This window comes from Mastigoproctus giganteus, chromosome 4 (genome assembly GCF_048544385.1).
Source record: "Mastigoproctus giganteus isolate SK-2022 chromosome 4, ASM4854438v1, whole genome shotgun sequence".
NCBI classification, from domain to species: Eukaryota; Metazoa; Arthropoda; class Arachnida; order Uropygi; family Thelyphonidae; genus Mastigoproctus; species Mastigoproctus giganteus.
The window spans coordinates 161,388,086-161,401,911 of record NC_143578.1 but is presented as its reverse complement, the minus strand read 5'-3'; the positions used below and the strand labels follow the sequence as shown (position 1 = coordinate 161,401,911).

The 13,826-nt window shown below is 38.5% G+C and overlaps 1 protein-coding gene across 1 annotated transcript in view; it reads left to right on the top strand.

The window, feature by feature from the left end:
- Nucleotides 1–323: 323 nt before the first annotated feature.
- Nucleotides 324–13,826, top strand: part of LOC150087147 (uncharacterized) — a 62,239-nt gene continuing 48,736 nt past the window's right edge. Inside the window, exons 1-2 of the mRNA XM_090372385.1 lie at nucleotides 324–398; nucleotides 13,005–13,293. Of these exons, the coding sequence (XP_090228511.1) occupies nucleotides 324–398; nucleotides 13,005–13,293 (364 nt within the window). The remainder of the gene's footprint in view (nucleotides 399–13,004; nucleotides 13,294–13,826) is intronic.

Sequence of the window (13,826 nt, the reverse complement as noted above, 5' to 3'; positions counted from 1 at the left end):
GTTTTATCGCGCGTGATACAAAGCGCATTTTCCAGGTCAATGGCAGGCGGGCCCTCGCCTCGAGCAGGAGACCCAGCGCCCGATTCACCGCGTTTTACTGTGCCTGACATCTGTGACGTCACTGGTTTCAAACAGTTCATCGACGTGAGGCCGAGGCGGTCACATTAGAAACGTGATGCCGCTGCATTAGCATGCTTCGGTAGGTAACGCGATGTGGAGTAACTTGTAAACACGTGGATTCGTAAATGCGGCATGTCTGATTTTTCACTCTTTTTTTTTTTTCCCGCTGCTCCCTTCTCTGTTTTTTGTGACCACCTTCGAAAATGATAGCGATTAACAGCTGCAGTGGGTTCCCGGATCTGAAATCTGGAAGCATCGTGGTTTGTCATTATGCTATGGTAAGTATAATTGGCGTTAACTGTAGTGGAAAATGCCGCAATTATTTGGCAGAGTAGCAAACACTTCTGATATTATTCAATTATCTAATCTTATTAGTTCACTTATGACACGACTAAATATAACTCTGTGGGGAAAGGATTTCTGAAGCGTATATTTTGATGTTAATTTGTTTCCACCGAACTGGGTGTATCTCAAAATAGTTGGTTTTCTACTTCGATAAACTTCTCCTAATTAATGCCAAGCCACTGATTTTTTATACCTTTCAGCATTCTGATGATTAGTACAATCGTAAGGATTCTTAAATCCATTTGAAACGTGCTTGAAAAAAAGAAAACTTTATGATTTGATTAAGTTTAGTTTTCCTATATTATGGAATTCCTATTTTAATAATTTCCTATATTATGGAATACAAATTGTTAATGTGTATATTGATCTAAATTTCTGAGTTAAGATTTTTTCGTAAGACTTGAAATGATTTTGAAAAGAGTGATTTTGCAAATTAAAATAGAGCACGAGGAATGACAACCGAACCCAAAAAATCACTGAGGCAGCTAAGGCCACGAAAACGTCACTATATATTCTATGGTCGGGTTTTACTTGTTATGGGATGAAATGGAAAACACGAATAACTTGGCTGATTGTGAGAAAAAATGACCATAAAAGTTCCTTTCACTCGAATCGCACGGGTATCGAACTCAGACCGTTTTCAAAAAACTTGAAGGAACAGCACTCGAAACAACATCACTGTGCTAGGCACGAGGGCACGCTTACAGGAACAATACACAGGGTGTTTTTCAAAAGAACATGCAAAAAATAATTCTGAAGTTCATTCTAGGGAGCAAAATAAGAAAATCAAAGTCAATTCAATATGTGTCCGATTCAGAATGGTTACGAAGCTGTTGGAATTTTAAAAAATGGGTTAAGAGTTCTCAGTGGTAAAAATAATAAAAAAATAAACTCTGCAATTTGCAGAGCTTAAGCCTTTCATGGTAAGAGAAACCCTTTCTTCCCCTCACCAATCTAGTTTCCCTTCTCTGTACTCGTTCCAGCAGTTCTACGTCCTTCCAAAAATGAGGCCTCCACACCTGCATGCAGTACTCAAGGTGTGGCCTGACCGTATAAAAAGAGATAATATTCTTGTTTATACTCCGGCACGACCACCAGGTCAACGAAGTTTAAAAAAAAAAAAAAAAAATCAATCAATACCAATTGTTAATTGTATTTAACAGTAACGGGCTTGAACCCCAGTCCACTCAAGGAGCGTACGCTACTGCACTCGCGCTCCTGACCACTCGGCTACGTCAGGCGCCTGTCACCTCCTTATCCCTGCTAGCATTATTAGTGGCATATGATTCAAGAAAGCAAGCTTATACAGCATCAGACAAAAAAAAAAAAAAAAAAAAACACTATCCATTTCCTCCAAAAGATTGTCCAGTTCTTCCTCGAATTTATTTAAGCTATCAATTTCCATAACAAGGAGTTTGTTTCAGCAATCAACCACTTGCAGGCTAAAGGCAAATTTTCCCACATCTAGTCTACAAACATTTTTTCTCAATTTGAACTTATGCCCCATGATAAGGCATAAGTTCCATCATCTCTTGCTCAGATTCTTCATTCTTCCTCAGATTTCACACCTGACGGTGTGAAATCTGAACAAGAAGCAATATGAGCAAGACGAAGAATCCCAATCGGTATTGACTTGCTTATACACTTCAATCAGATCACCTCGCAGGTGCCTATTCTCCATACTCTGCAATTTGCAGAGCTTAAGTCTTTCTTGGTAAGAGCAACCCTTTGTTCCGCTCACCAATCTCACTGCCCTTCTCTGTACCCATTCCAGCAGCTCTACATCCTTCCCATAATGAGACCTCCACACCTGCATGCAGTACTCAAGGAGTGGCCGGACTATTGCCTTATACAAAGGGATTATCGTCTCCTTTTCCCTACTAGCAAAATTCCGGTATATCATTGACAATACCCAATGACCTGCTCCTGCAGCCTGTCTGCACTCCTCAGAAAACTTCATATCTAACTGCACAATTACTCCCAGGTCTTTTTCATTTTCTACCGCCCTAAGTGTAGTACCACACAGTTGGTACGTTTCTCTGGGGTTACTTTTACCCATATGTAGTATTTTGCATTTGTAAACGTTAAACTTCAGTTGCCATTTCTCAACACATCTACCTAACTTTTCCAGATCCTGTTGCACAGCATACTATCATTACTGTCATTAACAACCCTACCAACCTTTGTATCATCCGAAAACTTGTACCTTAAGCCTGATATACCTTCATTATCATTGATAAATATAGATAAGATTAGTCCACGTAGAGCAGTGTCCACTAATTACCACTCTCTGTCTTCTTCCACTCAACTATTCCTTTATCCACAGCAGCAACTTGCCCTTACTGCCACACCGCTTCAATTTGTACAGCAGTCTTCCATGTGCAACAGTATCAAAAGCTTTCCTGAAATTCACGTTATATGATATCAAAACTATTTTTTTGCATCCAGCTCAGCTCCTATGTGACCAGATCATAGTATTCAATCAAATGGGTCAGATAAGACTTCCCTTTAACAGATCCATGGTGTTTCTGAACTATAACTGCAATCTTGTCTAGATGATCCTGCTTTACTTCTTTAACATGCCCACGGTATATATATTCAAAATTCGTATAGCATTTTGGTTTTCGTAGATATCACATCTCTTGCTTTTGACCAATTCATTATCATGAAATTACATTTTCGACTGCCCTATGATTTTTCACGATTTTCTAAAAAAAATTCTGTATATATACAGAAGTACAGAAAACGCTGGTATTTGTGAAATACTGATAGACAAGAATTTAACACTTTCGAGGATTTTACTGTTTTCAAAAATAGCTTAGCGAGAAATAGCTCGCGGGCGATGCCGAAAGGACCTGGATGTTTGCGGAAGGCGACGAAGAGGGTGGCAAAGGGGATGGAAGAGTATTTGTCAACTGGGGGGAGAAAGAGTTCTCAATGAGGAAAGTGAGTGTAACCTTTTCTTGTGCCACCCCTAAAGCAAAACATTAGCCTCTGAAATGCTAGACTTATTCTCAGAATAGGCCAGGGTTGCTACTAAAAATAACTGAAAGCTACTCAAAAACAAATTCCAGCTTTATATAATCTGTGAAATCAGTCTTGTTTCTGACTTATCTCTTTCTACAGCAACATGATCATTTCCGAACCATAACACGATAAGTAATGCAGCAGTAAATCTGAAGTTTTGCACCACTAGCCCATTTCAGGTTTATTGCCCGCTGCCACAGGTTTTCTCTGGGACAGAATTCGAGCACTTTCTTCCCGAAAGCGATTTAAAGAGGTGATGATTGTCAGGTTCCTCACAGCTATGTCAAATGGAACGGTACCTATACGCAGATTCACCAGGTGACCGAAGAAAGTCGCTTTCTTAAAATGATATCAGAAATCGTCGATAAAATGAAATAACAAAATTTATTTCGAAGACCGAAGATTGTAATAAAGAATGGGAGATGGCGAGCAGTGACTTTATGTGGTCTCGGTTCAAAGAAGGAGGTTGGATTGTTTAGAATTTGAGCTACAACTGAGACCATGAGGCGTCAGTATATCGTGCCTATAAATCGCGTGCATTTCACTGTAAATTTTGTTTGTATGTTTTGCTTGAGACCTCTGAAGAAAGTTTCACGGTCACGACGTTGAAAGGGGTCTCCGATATAATTCATGTTATGGAACACACGCAAGAAAATTACTTGGTCAAAAAAAAAAAAAGATATGTTGGTGCTCCGGTTAGAAATAAGACTAGCTAAGGAAAGAGAAAGAACCGCAGAAGAATTGGACTAGGGCAGATACCAGCATGGTGTGGGACAAAACAGCTAATCACATTCAGAATAAAGAGCAGGTTCGGCATTCATCTTTTTTTTTTTTTGATTTTTTGGAAGGGGGTGTTAAAACGTGGAACAATTTTTCGGTTTATAAATACCTCAACAAATTTATTTACAGAACACAGCGGCTTCAGTAATTTTCTTTTTCAGGGAATTATTTCTGCATAAAAAACAAATGGTAAAAGCATATTTCTGCATGTTTTATGCAGAAAACATGCACTTTTTTTTTCTTTTCACGAGGAATGCTTAACATTCACAAAGCACGTTAAAACAGGTTTACTGGATCATCGCTTAGAAGCGATGTCTCTTCAAAACACAGCTGCCAGCCAGTTTTCTGTAATAATACAAAACATTTGTATGTGATAGACCTGACTATCGCTTTTACAATACATCTCTGAAGTTAAAAAAGGCCTCATGCAACCAAGACATTCAGTGCCAGATGTCATTGTTATGAATCTTAATAAATCTAAAAAGGAATAAATGTTTTTGATGAATACTGGCCATTATTGAAGTTTATATATATACATATTACTTAATTTTAGGAAGTTATACAAAAAAGTTAGATGGTATATTCATACGTCGCATTTAATTGAATCTGCAAGCAATTTATAACAACACAACGAAACGTTATGCGATCGACATGTAAATTATGGATCGTGTAATGTTAGATAGTATTTTAATATTATAGAAAATTACTTTTAATTTTGTTGTAAATTAATCGTATAAGATCAGAAAATAACAGCGGACCAGGAAGATAATAAAGATAACAGGCCGAATGGGGCAGAATAGTAATGATAATCTCGAAGAAATGAACTAGTAATGATAATAAAGTGAAAAGCTAAATGAAATACTTATGGGATGTCTTAAATACTAAACTGAAACAATTTGATCATCTATACGCTAACCTATATAACAAAAGAAATTAGTATAAAACCGACCATTTCTGGGAACGTTATACCAGTATAACTTAGGCCTAATACTGGTATATGTATATAGTATAAGTGATAGACATATACAGGAAGTGTCAGAGATACCAAAATTACAAAAATAACTTCTTACCACTAGTTAAACGTGGGGCTGCGCCTTCCTTGCTCTTCACTCTGGTGGTGGTTGGCTCTATCGTGAATATCTGAAATTTCACCGCTCCATGACGAATTCCTACCGGATGGTTATCTAATTATTGTTGTGAATGCTACTAAAATATAACGCGCGAACTCAGTTTGAAAGTACTGCCTGATATCAAATGCCAAAATCAATAACTTGAAATGGCACTGGTGTTGAAACTGTTCTGATTAAAACTGAGGGCTCAGTTTTCAGACCCATTTTGTTCCCTTCTCCCACTCCATCGTATCCCACCCGTGGAAACCTACTTTGTAAGACTTCAACATGGAAGACGAAGATTAGCATTTTAGCATTGGCATTAGTAAAAGCACATGATGCAAGAAAGCAAACTTATATAGCATCAGCCAAAAAAAACAAAAAAACTTTTAATTTCACCCATCCACTCGCTCCAAATATTTGTCTAGTTCTGCCTTAAATCTATTTAAGCCATCAACTTTTACAACGCAGATGGAAGTTTGTTCCAGCAATCAACCACCCGCTGGCTAAAGGCAAACTTCCGCACATCTATCCTACAACCGTCTTTCCTCAATTTGAATTTATGCCATCTCAGGAGATTATTCTAAGCAAGAGGAAGAATCCCATCAGTAATGAACATGCTCAAACAATTCAAGGCTTTATACACTTCAATCAGATCACCTCGCAGGCGCCTAGTCTCCAGACACTGTAATTTGCAAAACTTAAGCCTTTCTTCGTAAAGGCAACCCTTTGTTCCTTTAAGTAATCTTGTTGCCCTTCTCTGTACTCGTTCCAGCAGGTCTTCATCCTTCTTAAAATGAGGCTTCCACACCTGTATACAGTACTCAAGGTATGGCCTGACCATTGCCTTATACATGGGGGTAATCACCTCCTGATCCCTGTTAGAAAAATTCCTGTATATCACTGACAAGACACCATGAACTACTCCTGTAGACCCTCTGCACTGCTCAGAAAACTTGATATCCGCCTGCACAATTGCCCCCCCCCCCCCAGGTCCTTATCATTCTCTACTGCTGTCAGTGTAGTACCATACAGTTGATACGTTACTCTGGGGTTATTGCTTCCCATTTGTCAACGTTAAAATTCAGCTGCCACCTCTAAGCCCATCTGCTCAACTTTTCTAGATCCTGTTGCAGCAGCGTACTGTCATTGGTGTCATTAACAACCCTGTCGACCTTCATATCTTCTGCAAACTTGGACATTAAGCCTGATATACCATCATCAATATCATTGATAAATACAGAAAACAAAAATGGACCCAACACTGAACCCTGGGGGACTCCACTAATAACATCAATCCAGGAAGAATAGTGCCCATTGATTACCACCCTCAGTCTTCTCCCACTCAACCATCCGTTTACCCATAGCAGTAATTTGCCTCCAATGCCACACTGCTCCAATTTGTGCAGCAGTCTTCCATGTGCAACAGTATCAAAAGCTTTTATAAGATCCAAATATATGATATCAAAATTATTATTTGTGTCTAGTTCCTTTGCGACCACATTGTAGTATCCAATCAAATTGGTCAGGCAAGACTTCCCCCTGACAAACCCATCCTTAGTCCGAATTTTTACTATAGCCTTGTCTAGGTGATCCTGCATCACTTCTTTAACCAGTGACTCCATTATTTTCCGGAACACAAGTTAAACTAGCAGGTCTATAATTGTGTCACCCTTTGAACCCACTTTGTGAACTGGGGATACATTTGCACATCTCCAATCCATGGGGACCTCCCCTGAATCTAAGAATACTCTCATGATTATGGCTAAGGGTTTGCTTATTTCCCTTGCTGCCTCCTTCAATATAACTAGATAGATTCCTTTTTTTTATGTTTATCTTCAACAATTTCTCCTCCACTTTGCTCTCAGTTATTAGCAAAACCATCTAGCACACTGCCAGAATTTAATTCACCTCTAGCATTCCTCTCCCTGAATAACTCCTCATGGGTAAATGTAGATTCGAAATACTCATTTAGTTTGTTACCCACCTGAGCAGAATCATCAACAGTTGAACCATTGATATCAAGTGGACCAATCTTATTCATCCCCTTCCTTCTAGAGTTTACATAGGTAAAGAACTCTTTGCTGTTTTTCTTTGCATCCTTTGCCAAAGATATCTCGTAATCTGCCTTCGCCTGGCTAACCTCCTTTGTAACTTGGTTACAGACCAGCTTATATGTATCATAGGCTTCCGTGTCACCTGTTAATTTATATTTATCCTATGCATTTTTCTTCTCTGTCACATGTCTTATTAGTTCATCTGACATCCATTTAGGCCTAAACCTTGAACAATATTTCTTAGTTGGTATGTAAAGCCTAGTAGCTTCCAAGATTAATTCTTTGAATGCTTCCCATTTTGAATTTGCTGATGGTAACATCATCAGATGGTCCACCGTAGTCACCTTTAAGAAATCAAAAACCCTTCCCTGTATCCCTGATGGTAGTTACCTATTTAAGTAAATCCCACTTCAGCACACTGTGAACACTGCCTCCTAGTGGTTCCTTTATCTGCAGATTCTTAATGAATGAAGAATCACTACTGATAATCAGATCAGGAGTATTACCCCTCTCAGTTGCCTCTCGGACATCCTGCTGTAGAAAACAATCATCCAAAAAATCCACAAAAGTCTTTCTAGTGTGCAATGACCAACCCACAAATTCCCGTCAATATCTGGGATTTTAAAATCCCCCATTATATGACTCTCTGATTTACTGTCCCACTCTATTTCTCTGTACAGTTGTGTCCTATACTCATCAGAGTCATTAGGCCTATAACACACTCCTACTCTTAATTTTGCTTTCCCAGTGCTTATGTCACACCAAACTGACTCGACACTGCACTGTCCAGTCATGTCGACTGGCTGTACTTCCTTGGATTTTATATGTTTCTTAACTTGTCTTGTCTATCCTTCCTGTACACATTGTACTCTCCATATTCCAGTTCTGCATTCCTTATATCTGTGTAACACCACGTCTCTGATATCCCAACAATATCCGCCTTTGATGTCTCGACCAGCACTTCAAGCACATCAAAGTTATTAACTATACTACTAGCATTGGTGTACATGCAAGTATACATGCACCTGTTTCTACTCTTAGTTACCCTAACACAGCCCATATATTTAACGCCGCCGTAGCCTAGTGGTCAGGCGCGCGGGTGCATAAGTACACGTGCCTTGAGTGACCGGGGTTCAAGCCCGTGACTACTGAATACAGTGCTGTTTCTTGTATTCTGTCAATCTTGTGAACTCCTCTGACCGTTTGGTCGTCCTGGAGTATAAACAGAAAATTTATTTATTTACTTGTTCCACTATGACTCCCAGCAGTACTGGAATTCCCCATTGCCTTGCTTTCCAGGCTACTGCTCAATTGCATTTCAATAGAAGTAGTGCAAGAATCACTTTCACATCTGCCAGCGTCTACTGTTAATCTATTAGTCCGTGTATCCCGCCCCCAAATATTCTTGCACCCTTTCTATTTAAGTGCATCCCATCCCTGTAGAAGCAGTCTCTCCTGTTAACAAGTACAGTCCAGGCAGAAAAAAATTCTACCCCTTGAGCCTTGCACAATCTCTCCAGGGTCGAATTGATCGACAAGGCTCTCATCATATACTCCCTCCTATCATGTCTGGGCAGAATTGCAGACATTTCAAGTTCAACTCGCGGCTTTTTTTTTCAACAGTGACCTGTACTTGTTAAGTAATTTCGCCGGTCTCCTACTCTTAATATCATTAGTGCCAACGTGTACAACAACATCACCTTTTGTGCCCATAAGATAGTAGAGTTTCTCTGTTTGCTCTATCCAGTGGTACAGTTTGGTCTCCCATGGTAAAATTTTAGATCTCCTCCAAAAACCTAAAAACCTGGACCTGAAGATGATTTCGATATTGAAATCCAATTTTTCTAGATGTTTGTGTTGTATGCGGTCAAATGTACTAATTGTCCTTTGTATACTAATGTCTTAATTAAAATACTTTACTTGGAAAGCGCCTTATTTTAAATTTTTCTTATTTATTATAAATAAGAAAAATTTCCTTCTCCAAAGATTTCCACATAAATATCCTTCTCGAGTTTAATTTAAAAAAAAAATATTTTCCAAATTTATTAATAATAAAAATATTAATATTTTTGTGAACTCCAAGATAATAATTGAATTTTCTTGAAAATTCAATTATTCAATTGAAAATAACTGAAGAACTGAAAATTTGTAAAACTCTGATTTTTTGTTGAGTATTCCTTGAAGAGCTGAACTTTTTTGTGGGCTGTGTTCTAAATCTCGAGTTGATAATTCTATCCTAACAGCAGACTTCGAGTGCCTTACCAACAAGATTCACTGAAATCTTTTCCAAGATCATAAAGTCACGGAAACGTTTTTGGCAACGGATTAATTAATTTTAGTTAATTAAATCCGTTTTGCCGGCGGACCCCAAAATTAAAATATTATTTTGTCTAACTGTTCTCAATATGAGCAGAAGAATATAAACAGAATTCTTTTGTTTATTAACGAATACCATATTCAGCATCATAACACAGAACGCACCCCCCCCTGTCTATGCAAAGAAGCAGGCTTTACTTCCCTTACTCGAATCTATATACCTCACTATGCAATTAATTTCTGCAATCTCTTCAGAGCCATATTTCATTCTTGTTTGCTTTTAATTTTGCTTATGCTTTCTGGGATTAATTGCAACAACTTGTCATCTCTGAATAAAGCACAACTACTACGCTAGAGACATTTCCATATGTTATCACTGATCATATCGTAAGCAACCGTGAAGCCTACAATATGAAAACTCACGGGCAATGGAAGCGCATATCCAGTCTTATTAATCAATATAGCATGCTACAAACTTCTTGGATGCCCAAGAAATTTACAGAATGCTTCTGAAAGAAGAAAGACACGAATGCAAAGCACATTTCTCTTTCTCAAGAAACCTGAACATCTCAAGAATATGTTATGTATTCGTATAGAAAAATGAAAGCAAGTAAACTTGCTTTCTCACCCTCGCACAGTCATAAATAGAAGCTATTTAAAAATTATGTATTATAAAATACTCGCCTTGGATTCCAATTAAAATTGCTTATGTTTCTGTGCGTTCACAAGAGCACACAGAAACATATACACTTCCTTTACAATACTGTTTAAAAGAAAAAAAAAATGATATTCGTACCATGCAAATTTCAAACAGTGATTGCTTGGTAAACTTATTAGGACTGTCATGCGTATTTTCGTTTATAGTGATAATCAAAGGAGGTGACACCCCTTTTCATTGTCTGCATCTTAAGAGCAAAAAATATGGCTCGCAATAGGAAAAGCCTGTTTGTCTCTCGCGACCTGAAATGGTGGCACATTTATTTTATTCTATTTTGTTCTCTCTCTTTTTTAAATGGTCACCCCCGAGAGGCAAAAACTTATTTGTACCTATCGTGCTCTGAAAGTGAACTAACTGAGGGTTGGAAAACCAAAACAAATTTGCTCACAGTGAACTTGAATTTCTGTGGGTTTTTGCTTCGAACAGAAAGAATAAATAAAGAGGAAATGCTAACCGGTAAATGGATTCCGTCTGTTTGAAGCACGTGTTCGAACTAGTTTAAAAGAAAGTGGAAGAACAACAGGTTCCAATTCATAAGAACAGTTCCCAGTGTAAATTCTGTTTTTGTTGGTGGTTTTAAGACGCATCAACATCTTATTGCAATATCGAGCCGCTGTATGTCTATACACTGCATGATTGGGTGAGTGGAGCGAGTTTGATTCTCTTTTGGGTAGATTGAAGAAGTTTTTTCAACAAGAAGGAAGTTTACTTTTAACACATCTCCTTGATCTCATGTCTCAGGTTCGTGTACTTCCTAATTTTTTCCTCATGAGTTTTCTGGACATTGCTAGTGTTAGGCACCGCTATGTCAATCAGGTAGGTAGCCTTTTCCATCTTGTCCACAAAGGTTATGTCCGGTCTGTTGTGCAGGATGGTTTTATCCGTTATTAAGGCGCAGTCCCAGTACAGCTTGTGGGTTCGGGTCTCTAGTACTGCCTGGGGTTCGTACTTGTAGTATGATACACTTTCTTTGGTCAACTGGTATTTCCTCGCTAGCTTCTGATGTATTATCCTGGCTACCTGGTCGTGTCTATGAGTGTACTCAGTCTGGGTGATCACATTGTACCCTGCAGTGATGTGTTGGATCGTTTCTGAGGCCAGGTGGCATCGTCGACATGTGTCATCTGACATTCTGGGCTCCTTTGCGATGTACTTTCTATAGTATCTGGTGTTGATTACCTGGTCTTGAATGGCCAGCATGAATCCTTCAGTCTCGGTGAAGAGCGTTCCGCTTGTGAGCCATGCATTGGAAGCAATGTTATCGATGTGATCTTGATGGAGGTTGGTTGGTTGGTTGGTTGGTTTAGATTTTATTGGCGCATTAGCAACTAAGACTATAATGCGCCAAGACCATCTTGATGGAGGTCATTGTAGTGTCTGCCATGGAGTGTCTTCTTTGCCCATCTTTCTAACTTCGTTTCTTGTACCGTCCGAGCGGGAAGGGTTTCCTCGTTTAGGTTGAGTGGGGTATACCATTTATCTATCTTCCTTATGGCCTGGTGGAGTGGTGCTGTGTTAACTATCGTTCTATCCTTCAGGTTAACTATCGCTGTTTTCTGTTGTTCTGTCAGGTCTGTCAGTTCTATCGAGGTATTGTTATTCTCTCCACTGCTGACTTCAGGTGGTGCTGGTGACTCTTGGTAATAATAATAATAATAATAATAATAATAATAATAATTATTATTATTATTATTATTATTATTAATACTTGGGATTTTCAGTATTTCAGAGAAAAAAGCCATCCAACTTCCGGGACCGAATAATAACCTGGCTACGCTGTGTAAAAAGCTAAGCACAACAACCACTCGCACCACCTTTTGTTAAATCGACAGATTATTGCCAGAGGCAGATTTTCCAATAGATAGAACAGGCAGGTGCTTACGGATGTCCGGCAATATGTTCGAACATCTCATGGTCCTCGAAAGTTGTGGAGGTGGGGAAGACATTACCCTCTTCCTAAAATTTTTAGGCAGACCGGGAGTATAAATCCTTTCTTTGTTTAACAACTTTCTGGTGCGGAACTACGATGAACAATTTTGAAATGATTGTTATTTTTTAATTTGAGAAAGTTCTCAGAAGAATGGTGATGTCTTCTTACATTTATGCCACAGATTCGAAGAATAAATATTAATTTATGGATCTTTTGAGCTCTGCGGCTTGTCTATCTATAAGCATAATTTTAAGTATTTGTTGAGTACAACACGTGGTGTGTGTTATACTATTAGTAGACAGGGTTTTTTTGTTGTTGTTTTTAACTCCAGTATTCGTATTTTTTTTAACTTAAAGAAGCTGCTTTAATGCCGCGTCTATAACTAGAAAATAAAATAAAATAAAGAAATAAATTTAAAAAATTTTTCGCTTTGTGTTTATCAGAACAGCACTAATCTAATAACTCATGAGTATACGATTATTGCTATTCTAAAGTGGAATAAATTCGATCATTTAGTATACTGCGTTCAGTATATATACAGTTAACAAGTGAATTAGTCTTCTTCTTAAGAAATTTTACCGGAGTCATATATATTCTTCCAGGGTTTGTCTTTCATGGCGCTTATCCTGCTCTCTTGTCGATTACACGAGGTGGATCGTGAAGTCAGTTTTCTCCACACAGTATTAAATCAATGGCTCTCATTACCAGGGGCAGATTCAAACCTTCCAACTCCGCTACCTGGCGCCGAAACTGCTGCGGGGAATGAGGTGGCTAGTACTAGAGAAAAACGGCCAGTGGCAACGTCCGATAAGATTAGTGATGAAGTAAGGAAGAAGCAAAAGATGACGTCACTAGTTTCGAGTTTACGCTTGGAGTTGGAGACATTTAACGGTAAGTTATTCTCAGTCCGGTGGAGGTAGGGTTTGTCGGAGGGAGGGACTTAATTATGGTGCAGTAGGAGATTCCGGATCTCGGACTGTTTTGCCGAAGGAAACATCGCATCACTTCCGCATAATGAAGAACACATGCACCAATTATTTGGAGAGTGAGAGAAAATTCCTTTCTTGGAATGTTCCGCAGCATCCATTATGTACTGGAAGCTGCGCAATATAACACCGATGCATTCTGTTGTATCCCTGTCCTCAGCCACTGAATTTCTAATCACGATATAATGATTTCGCCATGATCTTTAGATCATTAACCAGATATTATTATAGCATGACTGCTTTGCTGCATATGAAGCGTCTCTCCAAGAATAAATTTTGCTGGATTTTTTTTTCTTTTTAATTATATACTGAAGAGAACTGATCTTCAGAAACAACGTGTGCTACAATGCTAAACACAATGTAAAATATAATATAAATATAACACATATAAATTAGTTTGAAATAGTTGTAATTTACACAGATATACTTGTACGATTC